Source organism: Oryctolagus cuniculus, chromosome 9, assembly GCF_964237555.1.
Source record: "Oryctolagus cuniculus chromosome 9, mOryCun1.1, whole genome shotgun sequence".
Classification (NCBI taxonomy): domain Eukaryota; kingdom Metazoa; phylum Chordata; class Mammalia; order Lagomorpha; family Leporidae; genus Oryctolagus; species Oryctolagus cuniculus.
In genome coordinates this window covers 67,674,583-67,698,573 of record NC_091440.1, presented here as the reverse complement: position 1 = coordinate 67,698,573, position 23,991 = coordinate 67,674,583, and the positions used below count along the sequence as shown (strand labels likewise).

The following is a 23,991-nucleotide window of genomic DNA, read 5'->3' as shown; positions in this document are numbered from 1 at the left end:
TTGATGGCCGCGTTTCTGTGTTTCTGAGTGTAGCACATCTTTAAGTATCTTTTGCAGGGCCGGACGAGTGGCCACAAAGTCTTTCAATTTCTGTTTGCTATGAAAGGTCCTTATTTCACCTTCATTCACAAATGAGAGCTTAGCAGGATATAATATTCTGGGCTGGCAGTTTTTCTCTCTTAGCACCTGTGCTATGTCTCGCCATTCCCTCCTAGCCTGTAGGGTTTCTGATGAGAAGTCTGCTGTGAGTCTGATTGGAGATCCTCTGAGAGTAATCTGACGTTTCTCTCTTGCACATTTTAGGATCTTTTCTTTATTTTTCACTGTGGTGAGTTTAATTACAACATGTCGTGGTGAGGATCTCTTTTGGTCATGTTTATTGGGGGTTCTATGAGCTTCCTGTACTAGGATATCTCTGTCCTTCTCCAAACCCGGAAAGTTCTCTGCTAGTATCTCACTAAAAAGACCTTCTAATCCTTTCTCTCTCTCCATGCCTTCAGGAACTCCTAGAACTCGAATGTTGGTTTTTTCAATAGTATCCTGTAGATTCCCAACAATATTTTTTAGATTTCTAATTTCCTCTTCTTTTCTTTGGTTTGACTGTATGTTTTCCTGTGCTCTGTCTTCTAAGTCTGATATTCTCTCTTCTGCTTCACCCATTCTGTTTTTAAGGCTCTCTAATGTGTTTGTCATTTGATCTATTGAGCTCTTCATTTCATTTTGATTTCTCTTCACTATCACACTTTCCTGTTCTACTAGTTTCTGCGTTTCATTTTGATTCTTCCTTAAAATTTCATTTTCACGAGAGAGATTTTCACTGTCCAATAAGGATTTCTGTAGTTCAAGGATTTGCTTTTGAAAACTTCTAAATGTTCTTATCATAAATTTTTTGAAATCCGTATCTTGCATTTCTTCTATCTCATCATCTTCATAATCTTGGCTTGGGGTGTTTTGTTTATTTGGAGGCATCATAGTGTCATCATTGATCTTGTTCCCTCGATTTTTGTGTTTGTTGCTTGGCATAGTTAATTCTTCTTCCCTCACTGTGCATTTTTTTTTCTTTTTATTTTATACTATGTCTGTGTTAAGTGGACTGCCTGCTGTTGGAGGAGCCTTGGAGGCTTGAGATGGGTGTGGCCTGAGAGCTCTGCTTGGTTCTTCCGGGTTACGGGTGTGCAAAGGTGACACCCTCAGGTTATGCATGGTAAATCTCTCTCTATTTATTTATTTATTTATTTGTTTATTTGTTTATTCAGGAGGTAAGTAATACCGCACGGCTGTCCAGAATTGATGGTATTTAGCTTCCAATCTCTGGCTTCTACCCAAAGAGTCTGTGCAGGCTCCATTTCTTCTCTGGACTCCCACTGGGTTGCCTAGGCTACTGAATTGTAGCGACTCAGTTCCTTAGCTCTCCCCTGTTGTTGTGTATATCCAGAGTGGGGGCCTGCTCTTTGTCTCTTGCTCGCCTTTGCAAGGTTGGTGGAGAGAGAAACTAGAGAGAAACTCGTCTGTACCAGTATCCTCCCACCTTTTTTTTTCCTTCTCTCCTGTAGTCAGTCTGGTGAACTTTCCCGCTCCCCTCTAGATTCTGACCACCATTTCCCCACCAATGTCTCGGGTTACTGAGCTCACCTCCCCTTCCAGCGCCGATGTGTGGACTCGAAGCCCTGGGCGTCCCTGCTCTCGCCGCTTGTGGATGTATTCATTTTTGACCCAGGGTCTCGTCTCCCACAGAGGGAGAATGCAAAGCAGAGACTGGTCTCATGTGCAAATGGGAATGGAGTTTATTCATAAGGGAGTAAACGTACATCCACGTGTGAGTGTGGGCTGCCCCATATTGAGAAATGCCCAGCAGGAGTGGGCCAAAGAATTGCCCATAAACTGCAGTAAAGAACAAGCAGAAATAGTGCCTATCACTGGGAAGTCCTGCCTGTCACTCCCCGTCTTCGTGGAGGAACGACACAGGACCCTGCGCTGTTCTTTCATCTGCTCGGCCCTTCCCGGGTTTGCTGTTGGTTCTTCCCGGGTTGGCTGCTGGTCCTTCCCGGGTTGGCTGCTGGTCCTTCCCGGGTTGGCTACTGTCCCTTCCACCTCCGTGAAAGGGCGGTTCCCCCTGCCACATTCCCCACTTCCGCGGGGGAGCGGCACACCGCCGGCCGGCTCTCTTGGGGGCTGCACAGGTGTTCCTCTTAGATGTTCCTCCTGCATGTTGTCTCTCTCCTCCTTTATAGTCCTCTTCCGCCAATCCCAACTCTGCTGCCCACACGCCGAGTACGCTGCTCTCCTCCAATCAGGAGCAGGTCCTACAGTTTATTGGTTGAACTGGAGGCAGCTGTGTAGAAGCTGTTTTCTCCTCTCCCAGCGCCATATTGTGGGAGAGCAGATGCATAGAATAAGTCTTAATTCCAGTAACTTAGTCCAGTCTGAGTTGCTCCCCACACTGCCCAAGAGTCCGGCCTGCCGAGGTGCACAGGAGAGCAGTACCATGCATCCCAGTGTGTTCTACGGTGGGAAGAGAGAGGAAAGGAGACAGTATCTCTGAGCAGGGTCCATGGCAGAAAGGGCTCTCTCCCCCTTCCACCTCTTTTTAGAAGAAAAGGGTGGTACCCCAATTAGATAGCAGACGAGGTGGGGTCTTGGCATGCGACCTGGTTGGGTTGGGACAGGGACATCCTGGGGAGGTGGGTGTATCAAATGGACAATGAAAGAGACAGCATGGTTTTTCAGGGATCAGGAGTTCCAGCTCTTCACACCTAGCTAGCCCCCTGCCTTTACCCACAGCACCATGGTGAGGGCCCCATCCTCACAACCTCAGCTAGGCAGCCTTCCCTTGCTGTCACTTGGGGACTGGTTCCAGAACCCCTGTAGATACTAAATTCCATGGATGCCCATGTCCCTTGTAGAAAATGGTTTTGCACCCACACATAGCCTCCCGTGGACTCTTGAGTGAGCTCCAGATTACTTATAATAAACTAATACAATATAAATATTATGTGAATAGTTGTCAACACTCTTAGGGAGTGATGACAAGAAAAAAAGTCAACATGCTCAGTAGCCATGATGTTCCCCCCACCCCCGGATATTTTCTGTGTGTGGTTGGCTGAATCGTGGATGAGGGGCCCCAGATGCAGGGGCCGCTGCACCTGATGCCTGCCCTAAAACCATCTCCCAATGCCATCACACTGTGGGGCGGGCTTCACCATGGGAGTGTGCTGGGGACAAGGACGTAAGGTACGTTATACTGTGTTGGACTCCCTTGGGCAGACTCCTGTTGGGATCCAAGCTCCACCTCATGGTAGCTGTGGGACTTTATACGCTGCACCTGTCATCCATATGTCCCCAGGTGGGGATCAGAGCCACAGCACATGCCAGCGGTCCCTGGCGTGCATTCCAACTTCAGGAGTGGGTAATGGCTAACAGGCCTCCTGCGCTTGCACTTGCAGCGACCTGCGGAACGAGGCCGCAGAATCTTTCGCCTCTGCCTTTGCCGCACTGGTGCTCTACCCTATGGAGCTGGAGAAGTGCCGCCTTCAGGCCGTGCAGGAGATGGAGACTTCAGGGAAGATTGTCAACAGCCAGAAGTAAGTGCCACTCCTAGGAACCAGCTCTGGCTCTGTTGACTTGGGGTAGCCAGTGTGGTTTTCACTGTATTGTGCTAAAATGAAATCGTACATGCGGAAGCAGATTGATCTGCTCTGTCTCTAGATGCGGCCTATCTGCAAAGGGTCTGAGCTCTGAAAACAGCAAAACCTTGAAAGTCTAGCAGTTCACCAGTGTTCAGATTACTGCCCAACTCAAGTGAGAGTGGGCCCTCAACACCTGTGAGGGTGCGTGTGCCAGATTCTGCAGGACATCTGAATCAGAAAGTTGTTATTATCATTCCTAATCATAATCTTGACATCCAGCTGGCCAAAGTTCTGGTCGAGGACATTGCTGTGGTTAACTCGAAGCCTGCTGGGGAGAAGCAGTAGACAGAATGACAGACTGACAGCCGACAGTCTTTGTTCAGCGAGAATGGGGTTTGTTGCAGTGCCCTGTTTTCTGCACCCTTGACATCCATTACATCCTGTTTGAATCTGCCCATCATTGCTTTGAAGCCCAAGAGTGGAAGTCTTTTAAACAATGCAGTACAACATGTGCACAGTGTCACAGATAGCTGTTGCAGGGTGCAATGCTAGCAATGTGACTTTTTAAGTGGTGCACAGAATAAGAGAGAGCACATTAACAGCACGCGGGTCCTGCTCTCAGGTTCCAAGGCAGTGATTTGCAAATGGTGCAGTCAGCCCTAGGTATCTGTGGGGAAGTGGTTCCAGGACCCCCTCATGACACCAAAATTCGTGGGTGCTCCCGAGCCCTTACATACATGGCAGAGTGTTTGCATAGTGCCTACACGTACCCTCTCAGTTGCTTTAAATCACCTCTGGGTGGCACAATACCTAACGCTATGGTAGTGCTCCATACCTTGCCATTTCACGATCTTGCATAGGGAGGAATGATGAGACCAAGAGTCTGTATGTGTTCAGCACAGAGAATGCTTTTTCAGAGTATTTTCTGTCCTTACTGGTTGAACACACACAGGTATGGGAGCTGACTGAGAGGTGTACCAGAAGGACACAGACACCCTGCAAGGAAAAGAGAGCACTGGCTGGCACAGCAGTGACCCCGAAGAGCACTTGTGGCTCAGGCTACGACTCGGATGGGAGGGCCAGTTCCCTGTGTTGCACTGCGTAACTCAGTCACATTTGGGTTTAGAGTGGGGGGGGTGGGGAGAGGCACAGGAAAGGCCCGACCAGTGGGGGAGGCCTGATGGGGTCCTCTGGAGCGCTCAGAAGGGGGAAGATCTTTAAACGCTTGTGCTGCTTGGTTCTGTGTGTCCCCAAGCAGAGGCCCTGCTGAGAACAGAGACACCTGGAATGTGCAATTCCTCGCCCTGTTCCTAGTCAGGATGAAACCTGCAGCAGGCACTGCTGAATGAGAGCACGAGGTGTCCTGTGTTCTGGCTGCAGTAGAGGCAGGCCTCTGATCTACTCTGGTCACATGGCACTGTCCACTTCTTCTGGGTTTCCCACATGGGTTCAGGGGCCCAAGGACTTGGGCCATCTTCTACTGCTTTCCCAGGCCGTAGCAGAGAGCTCGATCAAAAGTGGAGCAGCTGGGACTTGAACCAGTGCCCATATGGGATGTTGGCACTGAAGGCGGTGGCTTTACCCACTACACCACAGCACCAGCCCCTGTATCCATTTTGATAAAAGTTCTTTACCAAGAACAGTTTAGGTGATAGAACTCATTGTATAATAACTATCTGTGCCTCTCCAAGAGAGCTCCTTCCAAGGTGGATGCCTTTGTTCTCAGAATTCCTGGTCTGCCCTTTGCAAAATCAGCTACTTCCTTCCAGCCTGTACCCAGGGCTGCTGGTTGGATTTGGGTGGATTGCTGGCTTCCCCTCCCCATGTAACTGTGTCTCTCACTCTGTCTCCCCCAGCATGGTTTGGTATGTTGTGAATCAAGTCCTTAGGAAGGATGGTCCCTTGGGCTTCTACCACGGACTCTCAAGCACTTTACTTCGAGAAGTACCAGGCTATTTCTTCTTCTTTGGTGGCTATGAACTGAGCCAATCATTCTTTGTATGCAAAGAATAAACTAGGTAAATGTGATCACATCAACAGCAGTGGGATAGGATGGTGTCTACTTCCTGGTGGAGTCTCTGCTCCCTGTGCCCTCTGGTGAGGGCAAGTCCATGTGGCCCTGGGAAGTTTCTGGATGGTGAAAGGCAGCCCTGTGGCAGGTGCTCACTAGCACCCTCCTCAGGACAGGGGCTGAGGCAGCAGGGTCCAAACTTCTTCACTGCAGTAACATTGGTTAATTGCTCTGGATCCATTTTAGGGGGAGAAGAAATAGCAGAGATTCCTCTCCCTGTGGGGAGATCCCCTAGAAGGAATCTTGTAATAAGCTTAAAAGACTGGGTCGTACATCTTGATTGTGTTGCCAAGTACTGAACTGCATGGTTCTTTTTTAGCTTCTTTTCAGCCACTTGGCACCACTGTGTGAGGCACATGTGAGTGAGTTTGTCTTCAGTGTCTCCCTTGAGTGTGTTGGGTCTGTCTGGGGTTAGGTGAGTTTTCAGACTTGGTTTTTTGGTTCTTCTGCAAAGGGAGAGTCAGGGCTCTTGGGTGTTGAACTATTAAAACTCTTCAGTTGAGAAAGTTTGTGTTTTGGTGACCTCAGTTCTCACCTACCATGAGAAGGCACTGCCATGCTGCTGGGGCTTGTGGTTGCTTCTAGCCTGGCTCCCAAGGATGGTGCAGGGCCCACAGCACTTAAGTGAGCACCTGAAATACAACCCTCACAAGGGCTTCCCAACCCAGGCAGCCCCTGTGTAAATCCTACTACCCAGCTCCCACAGTGTCCTCATATTGTGCTTGGAGTGGTAGGAATTTTAGTTTCACCTGTCTGTAGCCACTATGCCATTGACCTCTGGAAATGTCCCATCATCTGTTCTTGAGACAAAATACCATTTGCTGTGTTTCTTCTCTAGGTTCTGTCCCTTTGATATTAAGTGGTGGAGTTGGTGGGATTTGCCTCTGGCTTGCTGTATACCCAGTAGATTGCATTAAATCCAGAATTCAAGTTCTGTCCATGTCTGGCAAACAAGCGGGATTTACAGGGAGTTTGCTAAGTGTTGTGAAGAACAAAGGTGGTTCTGCTAATGGCAGAAATAGAGCAGTGTGTAGGGTGACACCCACACCTCTGCTAGTCCTGCTGAGGTTGGCTTACATGCATTCTTTTCTCCATGCCTCGTCCCCTCTCTGGCCGGGTGTGGATCCACGTTTATGTCTTTGTTTCCAAACCGCCCCCTCCACATTTTTTAGCTTATTTTCATTATTCTTGAGAATAATGTGCCTGTGTCAAGGAGCTGGCACAATTCTTTGGCCTAAGTAACCTGGATATAGTTTTAAGGTGTGAATTTTGTCAAAGGGGATGATGCTTTGAAGTCAGCACCTCCTATCTCATGTAACACAGACATTATCACTCAGCTGTGCCAGGCGACCCAATACTTGCTTATTTCTGTTAGTCTGTTTAGGAAAAGCTTCCATCACGTGTTGGTTTTCAGTGCTGTTTTCTGTATTTGTAAGTGTAAAGCTCCCTGGCTGTTGAACTGTGTGGGGTATCCCCACAGAGGGGATTGTCACGGTCTTTGACTGCCATTTTGTCTTCTAGGAATAGCAGCCTTTTATTCTGGACTGAAACCTACTATGAGTCGAGCATTTCCTGCCAATGGTGTACTACTCTATTTTTGGCCTATGAGTACAGCAGGAAGCCGATGGTGAGCCAGTTCAAAGCATACTGAAGTGTCTTGGTGGGCCTAGATCCAAACACAGGGAATGAGGACTGCAGTTCATCTCAGGGTTTCACGGAGGATGAGACTGTGTGGAATGAGTCTGATTTCTTGGGAATTCTGTTGTTGTCTTCCTTTTTTCTGCCCTAAGTCTTAAACTTTATGGAAGGACCTCGATTTTTACATCCTATAATTTCTATCTAGAATTTGTATTGAAATTGAAAAGCTGGTGCTCTTGCCCTTGGTAGAATGTACGAGTACAGGTGGCTCTATGCTCCCAACCTCGAAGGTGAATGTGGTTCTGTCAGGGCACTTGCATCAGCCTGGATGCATTACATGCAGTTTGGGTGGGATTGAGTGAATGGAAACAGTGTGGTTTAATGTTAAATCTCAATTATCAACAGAAAAACCCAGAAGTGACTATTTTTCATGAACATGATTATAAATAATTTCTTGACCTATTCTAGAGACAGAGTCTCTTTTAAAGTCTGCTTAACCTGTGTATTGTGCTAAGTGGTTAAAGTTATTCAAAAGTTTTCATATGGTATGTTAAAAACTAAAACATCCATATAGATTACTAAGAGCAAAACCTGCATCCTGGTGTGGTTTCCACATTCTTGCTAAAGTTTCTGAGTAGTCATGCTGGATTTTCCAAGATGCTCTCCTTCTACCTTAGTGCCATGTATTTTCTAGATGGGACCACAGCCCATACTCCAACTGTATTGCAGCAGGTGGCCTGGAAGATAGGGCCTTTGGGAAGCAGTGTGGCCTTCACCAAATTCCCTTCTCCCAAAGAACTTGCCCCAGCTGGAGGTTGGAGTGTTAGTGCGCTGGAGTAGGAGTGAGCTGCTGTGCTTTGGTGAAGACCCATGTGGCTGGCATAGGTATTAGCTACCGCCTCTGGCTTGGGTAGGGTCCATGCTGTCCTGTTGGCCTGTCTGGGATGGTTGATCCACTCTGAAACACCCACTGTCCTCTCTGTCTCCACTGATAGGAAACCCTTCCAGGGAAAAAGAGTGCCAAAACCAAGAGAAGTCTTTGTTTACTGGCTGGTGACTGAGGGGCAGAACTGGAGGATGATCTCCCCTGTCAGCTAGAAAGAACCACAGGCTTCTGCCCCATAGGCAGACCCACCTGCAGCTTAGCTCTGGGTCCGAAACTCCCTGGCACATGTCCCCAGTGAAGAGCTGCCTACGTTTGGTAAGGGTTCTCAGGAAGTTATAATGATGACTGTATGTGGGGTGTGACTTTATAAAGCAATAGAACATAGAAGCACCTTATTAAACCTGCCAAATGTATGGTTATATCAACCAAAACCACCACTCAAGCCCGTTAGTCTGATCCCCGCAGGCTTGCTGAGGGGCAGCTGCTCTTTGGCCATGTGGAGTAGGAGGGTCATTCTCGTCACCACTGGAGTCTGCTTCAGCATCCTCTGCCGCTCCAAGACCAGCAGGCTCTCTCAATAAAAAGTGTTGTTAGGCAGCCTGGGAGGCTGGGAGCCAGAGGCCAACACAGCAGAAACAGTCCTTGCCTGTATCTCCTCCATCCTGGCAGAATGGAAACATTGTATGAAACCTCTAGTTTCCTTAAGCCTTTTGCTCTCCCTGAGGCCTCAGTGGCAGCTCTTGGCCCTGGTGCTAGAAGCAAGAAGGGGCTGGCACATGGGCCAGGGGTGGGCCTGGAAGCTGCTTTCTGTTTGCTTTTTAAGAGAAAACCAATTTTTGACTTGACTTTTCTCTCCATACTTTACTGATCAGTAGCTACCTAGTAGTGCTTCCCATGAATGGGCCTGGATGGAAACAAAACAGCAGAAGGGGCTGCTTTCCTGCAGGAAGTGAATTGTTGTAGCGTCTTCCATCCCAGGAGCTCAGCAGAGCAGCCCTTTTGGTTTGGGGTCTTTGCAAATTGTCTATTCTAGGCTTACCTAAACATGCTCAGCAGAAACAGTCTGAGGCAGTGGGAATAAGGCCGGGAGATCTCAGTCAGGAGGATTTTTTTCATTCTATTTTTAAATTCATGGTTCAATTATACCATTTTAGATCTGTACTCCAAAGAAAAATATTGTGTTTAAAGAAATGTGTTTTAAAAAATTTGAGTGTTCTATCCTTAAATTATTTACCTACTACTTGAGTCTAAGGTGATGTTTGTTTACGTGCTTTGTATCCATACTTGAACCAGCAATCAGGCATAGTCAAGAGTGATGTATAGTAATGTTTCCAGGTGGTAGTTTTATTGCAAGAAGCATTTCACTTACTGCAAGAATTCCTCATGTAAAGTAACCTCACCATAGGTGACAAAGCGTATGTGTGTGTGTACACTGCAGTTAAGAATCTTGCCCCAGTAGAATTACTCTCCACATCTCTCTCATCATGTTTCTAAAATGGTTAAATTGCTTGCTATTAACTTTTGGATAATCCTATTCCAAATTAGTAGATTCTGTTAAAGAAAACTAGTATCACAGAAGTTTCTCATGTTGCTCAAAGAATTGTTCACTTTGGGCCATGTGAACACAGTATCCCGTGAGATCTCAACAGGTGTGCTCTACATGAGCAAACCCAGACTAGTGTGGCGACTCATGACTGCCAGAATTTTGATGAATCTCAGAGGGTTGGGGAAGAGAAACCTCAGCTGTAATCTATTTCAAAATCATAAATCTTGCTGCTGACACTGTGGCGTAAGCCTAAGCCTACAGTGCTGGTATCCCATATGGGTACCAGTTCAATTCCTGGGTGCCCCACTTTCAATCCAGCTTCCTGTTTATGGCCTGGGAAACCAGTGGAAGATGGCCCAAGTGCTTGGACCCCTGCACCCACATGGGAGACCTGGAAAAAGCTCCTCACTCCTGGCTTTAGATCTGTTCAGCTCTGGCCATTGCCGCCATCTGGGGAGTGAACCAGAGGACTGGAGCTCTCTTTCTCTGTCTCTCCCTCTGTCTGTAACTGCCTCTCAAATAAATAAATTTTTTCCGGCGCCGTGGCTCACTAGGCTAATCCTGCACCTGTGGCGCTGGCATCCCGGGGTTCTAGTCACTGTTGGGGTGCCAGATTCTGTCCCTGTTTCTCCTGTTCCAGTCCAGCTCCTGCTGTGGCCTGGGAGTGCAGTGGAGGATGGCCCAGGTCCTTGGGCCCTGCACCTGCATGGGAGACCAGGAGGAAGCACCTGGCTCCTGGCTTTGGATTGGTGCAGCGCGTTGGCCACAACACGCCAGCCCTAGCGGCCACTTGGGGGGTGAACCAATGGAAAAAGGAAGACCTTTCTCTCTGTCTCTCTCTCTCTCTCACTGTCTAACTCTGCCTGTCAAAAATAAATAAATAAATAAATCTTTAAAAAAATTCCTAAATGTTGGAGTTTCCTTCCCCGCATTTTTGTAAAGTTCTTGCATTAGTGTAATTTCAGCACCCATGGCCCTTCCTGAAAGTAGTAGTGAATTTCCACCAAGAAAGCTAGTGTGGCAGACTTAAGTGGCTCTGATGCCCACTTTTGGAAGTTTGAGGCACAATTTGGGAAGAGAAATTGAACTTTGAAATTGCAAAGGACAGCCGGCGCCGCGGCTCACCAGGCTAATCCTCCGCCTAGCGGCGCCAGCACACTGGGTTCTAGTCCTGGTCGGGGCGCCGGATTCTCTCCCGGTTGCCCTTCTTCCAGGCCAGCTCTCTGCTGTGGCCAGGGAGTGCAATGGAGGATGGCCCAAGTACTTGGGCCCTGCACCCCATGGGAGACCAGGGTAAGTACCTGGCTCCTGCCATCAGATCAGCGCAGTGCGCCGGCCGCAGCGCGCCAGCCGCGGCGGCCATTGGAGGGTGAACCAATGGCAAAGGAAGACCTTTCTCTCTCTCTCTCTCACTGTCCACTCTGCCTGTCAAAAAAAAAAAGAAAAAAAAAAGGAATTGCAAAGGAGGAAGTCAAAACAGCCATGTTGACATGGATGACATGTTGTTGTACATGGAAAAGCCTAAACACTCTAGCAAAAAGGATTTGAACTGATAAATGAATACAGTCTAAAATTAGAAACCAACATAAAAAAAGTAAATTTTTGTAATTCAGTAATGAACTGGGCAAGAGGAATCAAGAAAAAAGTCCCATTCATAATAGCCATCAAAAAATCAAATATTTAGGTATAAATTTATCAAAGAAGTGAAAAATCTCTACCATGAACATTATAAAATGAAAGAAATCATGAACACACACACACACGCACACACACACAAGTTCCTTGCTCATGGATAGAAAGAATCTTATTAAGATATCTGTACTACTCAAAGCAATCTACAGAATGAACACAATTCCTGTCAAAACACCAATGACATCATTTAAAGAAAAAATCTTAAAAATTCACTTGGAATTTTACAAAAGTCCCAGAATAGACAAAGCAATTGTGGAAAAAAATTAAGCTGCAGGCATCACAATGTCTCAATGATGTGAATGGAAGGGGAGAGGGAGTGGGAAAGGGGAGGGTTGCAGGTGGGAGGGACGTTATGGGGGGGAAGCCTTTGTAATCCATAAGCTGTACTTTGGAAATTTATATTCAATAAATAAAAGTTTAAAAAAAAGCATACTACAAAGCTATAGTAATAAAAGCAGCATGCTACTGGCATAAAAACAGGCACATAGATCATTGAAACATAATAGAGAGACCAGAATTTAATCCCCATAAATACAGCCAGCTGATTTTTGACAAAAGTGCCCAGACCAGAACATAACATTAGAGAAAGGATAGTCTTTTCAATAAATTGTAATGGCAAAATTGGACATAGAATGAAGTTAGGTTCTTGTCTGTTGCCAGATACAAAAAAAAGCTCAGTTGAATTGAAGACTTAAATTTAAGACCTAAGACTATGAAATTGTTACAAGAAAACAAGGGAAACGCTTCAAGGTAATGGAGTAGGTGACAACTTCTTGAGTAAGACCTGAAATGCAGGCAACAAAAGCAAAAGTAAACAAAATGGGCTTGTATCAAACTCAGAAGCTTCTGCCCAGCAAAGGAAACAACAGAGTGAAGAGACATACAACAGACTGGGAGGAAATATTTCTAAGCTACTTATCCAACAAGGGCTAGTATCTAAAATAGATCAGCAACTCTAAAAACTCAACAATAAGAAAACAACCAATTCATTGAAGAAATGGGCAGAGGATTTGAATAAACAGTTTTTTAAAAAGTACAAATGGCCAACAAATAAGTGAAAAAATGCTCAACATTACTAGCCATTAGGGAAATGCAAATCAGCACCACAATGAGACATCACCTCAGCTCTTTCATAATGGTTGTTATCCAAAAGAAAGAAAACAACAATGCTGGTGATGTTGACAGAGGGGCATTTTTTACACTGTTGGTGAGAATGTGATTAGTACAGCCACTGTGGAAAATGTATGAAATTTTCCTTAGAAACTAGAAATAGACTTGCCGTAGGAACCAGCAATCCCACTCCTGGATATATACCTCAAAAACATTAATAATATTTTATCAGAGATACATGTTCCACCATATTTATGGCAGCACTGTTCACAGTAGCCATAATATGCAGCCAACCAAGGTTCCCAGTATTAGGTGACTGGATATAGAAAATGTGATAAACACACATGCATATACCCACAATGGAATATTATTCAGCTATAAAAAATGAAATTGTATCATTTGCAGCAAAATGGTTTGAACTGAAAGACATCATGTTGATCAAAATCAGCTGGACATAGAAAGACAAATATCACGTTTGCCCTTATATGTGGGAGCTAAAGTTAAAAAAAGAAAAGGATGGAGGAGGAAGGAAAGGAAAGGGAAATGGAAAGGATTAAAAGAAAAATATACCTGTGTGCATCAGTTCTGTTGCAAATACAGTGTTTTGTTAAAGTTCGTATTAAATGTGACCAAAAGATTGATAAGAATTATGTGCTCCGATAGTATTAATGCTTCTGTGACTTTTTAAATTTGCTTTATATGAGTGACGTTGGACATCTTTTCACTTGGTTATTGATTATAGACCTTGCCTATTTATCTGCTGCACTATGGTCTTTCTATTTTTTTTTTGAACTTTTTATTCAATAGAACATTAAACCTTTGACTCTAATAAAAATTAAAAATGTCATCTCAAAAATTTTTAATAAAAGTGAATTTTAATAAAAGTACTTAAAGTAACAGTAGTCAAGAAAACGTGATTCCCTGTGGCCACAGGGCTGTCTTCTTTACAGAATTCTTCAGGCATGGATGAAGCTGGTCTGCGCAGGGCTGATGGATTTTAAAACAATACAGATTATTCAGTATTTCTTTTGTCTTTTGTATGCAAAAAAAGTTACTGATAATTCTTTATTTGCTGTGTTTACCAAGATTCTGTTACCCTCCTGCTGTGTGTGTGTGTATGTAACTGAAGTTTGTCACATAAGCTACCTGTGCAGTGCTTTGAACAAGAGAATAGAGTGTCAGTGCTGGGGACTGGTGTGTGAAACATTTCTCTTCCCTGGGTTTAAATTTTAGTCTTTGCTGCTGAGCTGATGTTTGGTAACAGAGAGTTTGCAAATCAAGTAGAGGAAGAAAATAGAAATTAGCTTTCTGAAAAATCTGAATACTTCCCCCAAAATATGTAAGTAAATACATATTAACGAGACAATAAAATCAATCATTTGATATAAGAGTTTGGTATCTCAAAGTTATCCAGAATGATAACCTAATGCTCCTTTGCCCTCTGTTCCACATTTATCTCATCATGAGGTGGAAACTTCTCATGAAGTATATCACTTAAAAAGGAAAGAAATATACGTCAGCATTGTGGTGTGGCAGGTTAAGCCATTGCTTGTAACTAGTGTTGCCTATCGGAGTGCTGATTAAGTCCCAGCTGCTTCACTTCTGAGTGAAGATAGCCCAAGGGAGTGAAGATAGCCCAAGTGCCTGGACCCCTGCCATCCATATAGGAGCCCTGAAAAGAGTACTCGGCTCCTGGCCTTGGCCCTGTGGCCATTTGAGCAGTGAACCAGTGGATGGAAGGTATGCTCTCTCACTCTCTCTTTTGCATACTCAATCTTTCTCTGTTGCTCTGTGTTTCAAATAAATAAATTTTTTAAAAAATCACTATTGGCACTTTAATGTTTAATTAATTTCTCAACTATATACAATTATATACATACACATAAGTTGGTTTATGTGCCTACAAATTGATAGTGTGGCACCAATTAGGAAGCATATGCTGTGTGTTATAGAGGAGGTACACTTAAAAGGGTACCTGCTACAGGATAATTACCTCATGTAGTATTGAAATAAATCTCAACTGCGAAACGTGGGCCATAGGTTTTCCAGGCTTTTCGTTTGTGTGGGTTATCCAATTCATTTCGTCTTAGATATAGCCTTGGGGGGAAAAGCAAGCACACATTACATTTTATTTTAGGGCTAATAGTCAAGCCCTGCAGTAGAGCCCCTTGGTCTTCATGAAAAGCCTTGCCCACCACATTTGGAACCTCAGCCTTTTTTATGTGTCTTCCTTGGCTTCCTCCACATCTCTCACAGAATACCTTCATCTTCACTAACAAGTACCTCAGTGACAACATACTGCCAAATCTTTTAGCATCTCCTTGTATGGAATTAATGACATCCAAGATTGAAAAAGCATCTGTTTGCATAGATGACAAGTCCACCAGAGGCTTGGTGTGTAATAAGGCCAGCATTGTGGTGTAGTGGATGAAGTTGCCACTTGCAATGCTGGCATCCCATATTGGAGTGCTGATTTGAGTCCTGGCTGCTGTGCTTTTGCTTCAACTCCCTGCTGATGGCCTAAGAAGGCAGCAGAAGATGGCCCAATGGCTTGGGCATCTGTTGCCTACATCATGCCTCTCCCTCTCCTTCTCTGTCTCTCGCTCCCTCTCCCTATCCCTCTCCCTATTCCTCTCCCTCTCACTCTCCCTCTATGTCACCATCTCCCTCTCCATCCTCTCCCTCCTCTCCCACCCTCTCCCTTGCCCCCTCTCCCTCTCTCCCTCTCCCTCTTCTCCTATCTCTCCTCTCCCTCCTCTCCCTCTCCCTCCTCTCCCTCTCCCTCCTCTCCCTCTCCCTCTTCTCCCTCTCCTTGGCCAAGGCTTTAACCTACTGTGCCACAGAGCTATCTCTCACCTTTCAAATAAATGAATCTTTAAACAATAATAAAACCCAATAATACAGTGTCTTTTAAGAATGACATTGGTGTTTATGGCTAAAAAAATCCTTATAGCTATAAAAACTGCTTTGCCAAGTAGTGTGTACATGTAAAGCTTACAGAAATATTTAGAAACTTACATAAAAATGATCTAATGTTGCTTCTCCAGTATGAACACATTGTTTCAAAGGACAAAACTGTACACTGTAGTAACAGCCATTTTTTAGGAGTAGCACCAGGTTTCTCTATTTGAGGGACTTTGCTCATGTAATGAATCAAAGTTTATTGTTTATATCCAGATACGAATGGATAAAAATTTGCCATGAAATCCAACATTTGCCCTCAAAAAGCATTAAATGTGCATGCATACAGGAGTGTGTGTCTGATGTTCCCTCTGCTGTCTTCTTGTAGGGCTTGGGATGCCACTAGAGCCAGTTCAGGTTTCCAGCAGAGTAGGGTTGGATGTGATGAATATCAAATAAAGCCACGTGCAATTGCAACCACCTTAACTCTAACCTAAAAAATTTTCAAAATCTTTTTTCCTTTGGATTGTAGGGTATGTTGATATCATCTTTTCACCCAGTCAGAGCAAAACCCCAAAGTAGAGGACTTCTAGATTCAGGAATGAGTTTCTATATATGGGTAAAATGTTCTTTGGAATAATAACATTCAAATCCATTTAATAAATGCTTTTTAATAAAGTTTTCTGATTGAGTTGTTAGAGAAATGTGTAATTGGGAGACTATTAAATTATTTCTTGTCTCTCTTGATCCCTCTCTCTTATGCTCTCCTCCTCTCTTACCCTCTTGTGCTCTCTCCCCAGCCCATCGGGCTTCCCCCACCCAATAATAAACCTTTCTTCTAACTCCGGTGTGTTTTGTGGCAGCCTTACATCAGTGCCATGACTCAGATCCAGCCTCCCCCATTGACCTTGCTCTCCCTTTGGAAGAGCCTCCAGAAATTGTGCCTTAGATTAGCAGAGGTTGATGATTGCTCCTACGTGGATCAGCACTTATTGAGGACCTGCCATATCTTGAATTCAAGGTACTAAGCATAATCATATTGAATTTCACTGGGAGTACATTATCACCACACTCAGCATCTGATTTTAATCCTTTGTAACTTAGAACATAGTCCTCTGACATGGCCCATGAGGATCCTGCAACAGTTGAGTCTCACATAGTTTTTAAATAATCACATTGAGCAAATGCAATGAAGAATGGTGGCTTGGGATTTTCTGGTTTATTATATATCGAGATTATAACAGTTGGCAAAAGAATTGCCATTATACCTTACACACAGGCATTGAAGGTTAAGCTGTTTCTATCAGATTTATATTATATCCATACCTGTTGTTTTGTATGAAAGCTGTATTGAACCAGAAGAAGAATGCACATTTGTCATAGTATTTGGGGAGATTCTAAAAAGACATGGTTAAAGAAAAAATGGTTAATTTCATAGTAAAATTGATACCAAGAACTAGTTCCAGAGGATAATCCCTTTGGATTCTTTCCTTTATTCTTCTATATATTGCTCTAAGAACTGTACCCATTAAGTAGGCAGCACTCTACCCCTCATAATACACCTAGAGACACAAGAAGGAGACTAATAGAATGCTCTTGCTTTGACTTTTTGTTTCTATCAGGAATTTCAAGGATGGCATGGGCTTTGGGCATAGCAGTTAATATGCCCCTTGGGACACCCACATCCTATATAAGAGTGCCTGGATTCAAGTCCAACTCAGCTCCTGATTGCAGCCTCCTGTTAGTGCACAGCCTGGAGGCAGCAGGTGATGGGTCCCTGCAACCCATGTGGGAGATCAGATTTGAATTCCTGGCTCCCAGCTTCAGCTTTCCCCAGCCATGGCTCTTGTGGGGAGTTGAGACATAAACTAGCAGATGGGCAGTCTCTTCTCTCTGCCTTTTTTTTTTTTACTTATTTGAAAGGTAGAGTTAGACAGTGAGAGAGAGAGACAGAGAGAAAGGTCTTCCTTCTGTTGCTTCACCTCCCAAATGGCTGCTATGGCCAGCGCTGCGCTGATCCGAAGCCAGGAGCCAGGTGCTTCCTTCTGGTCTCCCATGCAGGTGCAGGCATCCAATCACCTGGGACATCCTCCACTGCATTTCCTGGCCACAGCAGAGAGCTGGTCTGGAAGAGGAGCAGCCAGAACTAGAAACTGGTGCCCATATGGGATTCTGGCACCACAGGCGGAGGATTAGCCAAGTGAGCCACAGCACCGGCCCCTTTTTTTGTTGTTTATTTTTAAGGAATATAAATTTCATAAGTACAATGTTAGAAATATAGTTATTCTTCCCACTATACCCACCCTTCAACCCATACTCCCACCCCACCACCACCTCCCTCTCCCCTTGCCAGTCTCATTCTCCATTAAGATTCATGTTCATTTAACTTTGTACACAGACCTGCCATATGACCTATGCTAAGTAGATTTCAACAATTTGCATACACACACAAACTGAGAACTAATATTATAGTTAACTCATAATGAAACTCATTGACGCAGAAGTGCTACATGGGGTGTTAGTGTTAAGTGACTCCTGTTGTTAATTTGCACACACACACAAACTGAGAACTAATATTATAGTTAACTCATAATGAAACTCACTGAGGGCAGAAGTCCTACATGGGGTGTTAGTGTCCAGTGACTCCTGTTGTTAATTTAACTACTAACACTCTTATGTATGATATCAGTGACCACCTGAAGCTCTTTGCATGAACTGCCTAGGCTTTGGAAACCTTTTAAGTGCAGTAACTGTCAGCATTTGGACAAGGGTGTAAGCAAAGTGGAAGTTTTCTCCATCCTTTAGAGAAAAGTATATCCTTCTTTGATGGCCACTTCTTTCTGCTGGAGTCTCACTCACAGAGTTCCTTCATGTAGAACATTTTTTGCCACAGTGTCTTAGTTTTCCATGCCTGAAATATTCTCATGTGCTTTTCAGCCAGACCAGGAATCTTAAGGGCTGAATCTGATGTCAGAGTGTTATTAAAGCAGTTGTCATTCTGTTAGTCTACTGTGTGGACTGCTTCTCATGTTGGAACATTCTCTCTTTTAATTCTATCTATTATTATTACCAGGCACTTGATCCTATATATATATAGTTACTTTAACACTTACTATGATCACTTTAACAACTAAAATGGCATTTTTACCATCAAGTTTAATGGGATTTGGAGTCCCATGACAAGTTTTTAAACTGTACCCTTAGAATTAATTCCACAGGAATGTATGCAGAATTATAGAGCTTTACAGTTACAAACTTCCTCTTCCCTCTCTTATTTGCACTCTTATTTTTTATTGAGATCTATTTTCAATTGACTTCATATATATACATATATATATAAATATGTATTGTTAAATGTTAAGAGTTCAAAAAATAGTATAAAGAAAAAATAACAATAACAAAAAAAACCTGTTCCTCGACAGTCAAGATAAGAGGAGCTCAAGTCATCTTCTCTTGAAGTGAATGCTGATTTCACTTATACAGATTTTCTTTTAGGTGCTCTATTAGTTCTCACAGATCAGAGAGAATATATAGTATTTATCATTTTGGGACTGATTTATTTATAATTGACTTATTATATAAGTATGATGTTTTCAAGATTCATCCATTTAGTTGCAAATGAACTTATTTCATTTTTTCTTTACTGCTGTGCAGTATTCATAATGTATGTATCCCATTATTTATTTTTTTAAATTTATTTGACAGATAGAATTAGACAGAGTGAGAGAGAGACAGAGAGAAACGTCTTCCTTCCATTGGTTCACCCCCCAAATGGCCACTATGGCTGGAGCTATGCTGATCCAAAGCCAGGAGCCAGATGCTTCCTCCTGGTCTCCCAGGTAGTGCAGGGTCCCAAGCACTTGGGCCATCCTCCACTGCCTTCCTGAGTCACACCAGAGACCTGGACTGGAAGAGGAACAACTGGTACTAGAACCCAGTGCCCATATGGGATGCCGGTGCCGCAGGTGGAGGATTAACCAAGTGAGCTATGGCGCTGGCCTCCCATTATGTCTTTATCCAGTCTTTGGTTGATGGGTATTTGATTGCATGCCTTAGCATTGTGAATCAAGCTGCAATAAACATGGAGGTGCAGATAACTCTTTTGTTTACTGATTTCATTTCCCTTGGGTAATTCCCAGGAGTGGGATGGCTGGGTCATATGGTAGGACCATATTCAGATTTTTGAGGTATCTCTGTACTGTCTTCCAGAGTGGCTTTACCAGTTAACATTCCCACCAATAAGGGATTAGGGTACCTTTTCCCCCACATCCTTGCCAACATTTTTAGTTTGTTGATTTCTGTTTGAAAGCCTTTCAAATGGGGCTGAGGTGAAACCTCATTGTGGATTTGATTTGCATTTCCCTGACAGCTAGTGTTCCTTAAAATTTTTCATGTGTCTGTTGGCCCTTTGGATTTCCTGTTTTCCAAAATGACTGTTTAAGTCCTTTTTCCATATCTTAAGTGGGTTGTCTGTTTTGCTGTTGTGGAGTTTCTTTATCACTTTGTAGATTCTGGTTATTACTCCTTTATCAGTTGCATAGTCTGCAAATAATTTCTCCCATTCTGTCAGTTGCCTCTTTGCCATACAGAAACATTTCAATTTGGCGTAATCCCATTTGTTAATTTTGACTTTGACTGCCTGTGCCTCTGGGGTCTTTTCCAAGAAGTCTTCACTTGTGCTATTGTGAATGGGTTTGATCTTAGACATTGAATATCAACTGTGGCATTGTCTGTGTCTACAAAATCTGATGAACTTTGTGTACTGACTTTATATTCTGCTACTTTCTATAAGTTCCCATAGTCTTTTAGTGGAGTCTTTTGGATCCCCTAGATGTAGAATCATGTAACCTGCAAATAGGGATTGTTTGACTTCCTCCTTCCCAATTTGTATCACTTTGATTTCTTTCTTTTTTTTTTTTTTTTTTTTGCCTAATTGTTCTGCCTTAACCTTCTAGGGCTATATTGAATAGCAATGGTGATGGTGGGCATCCTTCTCTGGTAACCAATCGCAGTAGGAATGCTTCCAACTTTTCCCCATTCAGTAGGACGCCGGTAATAGTTTATTCATAAATTGACTCAATTGTGTTAAGAAATGTTTCTTCTGTTCCCAGTTTCTTTTTTTTCTTTCTTTTTTTCAACTTGTTTTATTTTTTTATTTTTTATTTAGTAAATATTAATTTTCACCAAAGTACAGTTAATGGATTACAATGGCTTCCCCCCCATAATTTCCCTCCCACTCACATCCCTCCCATCTCCTGCTCCCTCTCCCATTCCATTCACATCAAGATTCATTTTCAATTAACTTTATATACAGAAGATCAATTCAGTATATATTAAGTAAAGATTTCATCAACACATTAAGGACAGATCCCACATGAGAAGTAAGTACACAGTGACTCCTGTTGTTGACTTAACAATTTGACACTCTTGTTTATGGCGTCAGTAATCTCCCTAGGTTCTAGTCATGAGTTGCCAAGGCTATGGAAGTCTTTTGAGTTTGCTGACTTTGATCTTATTCCGACAGGGTCATAGTCAAAGTGGAAGTTCTCTCCTCCCTTCAGAGAAAGGTACCTCCTTTGATGGCCTGTTCTTTCCACTGGGATCTCATTTGCAGAGATCTTCCATTTAGGTCTTCTTTTTTTTTTTCCCCCAGGGTGTCTTGGCTTTCCATGCCTAAAATACTCTCATGGGCTCTTCAGCCAGATCCGAATGCCTTAAGGGCTGATTCTGAGGCCAGAGTGCTCTTTAGGAAATCTGCCATTCTATGTGTCTAATGTGTATCCCGCTTCCCATGATGGATCGTTCTCTCCCTTTTTGATTCTATCACTAGTATTAGCAGACACTAGTCTTGTTTGTGTGATCCCTTTGACTCTTACACCTATCAGTGTGATCAACTGTGAACTGAAATTGATCACTTGGACTAGTGAGATGGCATTGGTACATGCCACCTTGATGGGATTGTATTGGGATCCCCTGGCATGATTCTAACTCCACCATTTGGGGCAAGTGCGATTGAGCATGTCCCACATTGTACATCTCCCTCTCTATTTCCACTCTTATATTTTTTTTTTGGACAGGCAGAGTGGACAATGAGAGAGAGACAGAGAGAAAGGTCTTCCTTTTGCCGTTGGTTCACCCTCCAATGGCCGCTGCGGCTGGCGCGCTACAGCTGGTGCACCATGCTTATCCGATGGCAGGAGCCAGGTACTTATCCTGGTCTCCCATGGGGTGCAGGGCCCAAGCACCTGGGCCATCCTCCACTGCACTCCCTGGCCATAGCAGAGAGCTGGCCTGGAAGAGAGGCAACCGGGACAGAATCCAGTGCCCCGACCGGGACTAGAACCTGGTGTGCCTGCGCCGCTAGGCGGAGGATTAGCCTAGTGAGTCACGGCGCCAGCCTCCCACTCTTATATTTAACAGGGATCATTTTTCAGTTAAAATTTAAACACCTAAGAATAATTGTGTGTTAATCACAGAGTTCAACCAATAGTACTAGAGCAAAACAAAGAGAAAATACTAAAATGGATACAGTATTACGTTGTACATCAACAGTCAGGACAAGAGCTGATCAAGTTACTGTTTCTCATAGTGTCCATTTCACTTCAACAGGTTTCCCCTTTGGTGCTCAATTAGTTGTGGCTGATCAGGGAGAACATATGATATTTGTCCCTTTGGGACTGGCTTAGTTCACTCAGCATGATGTGTTCCAGATTCTTGCATCTTGTTGCAAATGACCGGATTTCATTGTTTTGGACTGCTGTATAATATTCTATAGAGTGCATGTCCCATAATTTGTTTATCCAGTCTACTGTTGATGGGCATTTGGGTTGGTTCCATGTCTTAGCAATTGTGAATTGAGCTGCAATAAACATTAATGTGCAGAGAGCTTTTTTGTTTGCCAATTTAATTTCCTTTGGGTAAATTCCAAGGAGTGGGATGGCTGGGTCGAACTGTAGGGTTATATTCAGGTTTCTGAGGAATCTCCAGACTGACTTCCACAGTGGCTTGACCAGTTTGAATTCCCACCAACAGTGGGTTAGTGTCCCTTTTTCCCCACATCCTCTCCAGCATCTGTTGTTGGTAGATTTCTGAATGTGAGCCATTCTAACCGGGGTGAGGTGAAACTTCATTGTGGTTTTGATTTGCATTTCCCTGATTGCTAGTGACCTTGAACATTTTTTCATGTGTCTGTTGGCCATTTGGATTTCCTCTTTTGAAAAATGTCTATTGAGGTCCTTGGCCCATCTTTTAAGTGGGTTGTGTGTTTTGATGTTGTGGAGTTTCTTGATTTCTTTGTAGACTCTGGTTATCAACCCTTTATCTGCTGCATAGTTTGTGAATATTTTTTTCCCATTCTGTCGGTTGCCTCTTCACTCTCCTGACTGTTTCTTTTTCAGTACAGAAACTTCTCAATTTGATGCAATCCCAAATGTTAATTTTGGCTTTGACTGCCTGTGCCTCCTGGGTCTTTTCCAGAAATTCTTTGCCTGTGCCAATATCTTGAAGGGTTTCTCCAATGTTCTCTAATAACTAGATGGTGTCAGGTCATAGATTTAGGTCTTTAATCCATGTTGAGTAGATTTTTGTGTAAGGTGAAAGGTAGGGGTCTTGCTTCATAGTTCTGAACGTGGAAATCCAATTTTCCCAGCACCATTTATTGAATAGACTGTCCTTGCTCCAGGAATTGGTTTTAGATCCTTGATCAAATATAAGTTGGCTGTAGATGTTTGGGTTGATTTCTGGTGTTTCAATTCTGTTCCATTGGTCTATCCATCTGTTTCTGTACCAGTTCCATGCTGTTTTGATTGCAACTGCCCTGTAGTATGTCCTGAAATCTGGTATTGTAATGCCTCCGGCTTTGTTTTTGTTATACAAGATTGCTTTAGCTATTCGAGGTCTCCTGCGTCTCCATATGAATTTCAGCATCATTTTTTCCAGGTCTAAGAAGAATGTCCAAGATGGTACCTGCTCTTTGTCTTGCTCGCCTTTGAGAGTTGAGCGGAGAGAGAGAAACTCATGTCCGTATCAGTCACTTTTTTTTTCTCTCTCTCTCTCTTATAGTTAGCCTGGTAAACTTTTCCCCACGGGGTCATTCCCTCTAGTCTCCTCTTTCGGCTTGCCTGCCTGTGTCTTGGGCTATTGAGGTTCGGCTCCCCTCGCGTTCCAGCGCTGGTGTGCTGAGTCTGCCGCTGGTGTCCCGAACTGTGGGCTCCCACACTCTCCACGCAGGTCCACTGTGAATCACTAGTTCTGGAAGAGTTTCTTCTTCTGTTTCTTCCCCTACTCTTCCTTGAACCTGCAGTATCTCCACTTTTATTAAACTTTCTCTCCCCGGTCTATCAGTGTGCTCCCTTCCTATTCTGCCATCTTGCCGCTGACCTCTCTATATAAAATCTGTTCCCAGTTTCTTAAGTGGTGTTGTCAGAAACTGCCTTGAATGTGTTGAGGAATGTTACCTCTAACCCAACTTGCTTAGAGTTTTCACCATGAAAGGATATTATATATCATCAAATGCTTTCTC

General features: G+C 43.8%; 2 protein-coding genes across 10 annotated transcripts in view; one reads left to right on the top strand and one right to left on the bottom strand.

The window, feature by feature from the left end:
* The window catches only part of LOC138843801 (uncharacterized), an 83,901-nt gene that overhangs the window by 45,083 nt on the left and 14,827 nt on the right, over nucleotides 1–23,991 (top strand). For all 9 annotated transcript variants that reach the window (XM_070048846.1, XM_070048849.1, XM_070048844.1 and 6 more), the window contains one exon: nucleotides 3,444–3,581. In XM_070048846.1, coding sequence (XP_069904947.1) covers nucleotides 3,444–3,581 — 138 coding nt within the window. The remainder of the gene's footprint in view (nucleotides 1–3,443; nucleotides 3,582–23,991) is intronic.
* Nucleotides 13,423–23,991, bottom strand: part of LOC103352135 (phosphatidylinositol 3,4,5-trisphosphate 3-phosphatase TPTE2) — a 66,353-nt gene continuing 55,784 nt past the window's right edge. The window contains exons 26-28 of the mRNA XM_017350319.3: nucleotides 16,797–16,867; nucleotides 14,563–14,666; nucleotides 13,423–13,556 (exon numbers count right to left, since the gene is read on the bottom strand). Of these exons, the coding sequence (XP_017205808.2) occupies nucleotides 14,564–14,666; nucleotides 16,797–16,867 (174 nt within the window). The 3' untranslated portion in view covers nucleotides 13,423–13,556; nucleotide 14,563. The remainder of the gene's footprint in view (nucleotides 13,557–14,562; nucleotides 14,667–16,796; nucleotides 16,868–23,991) is intronic.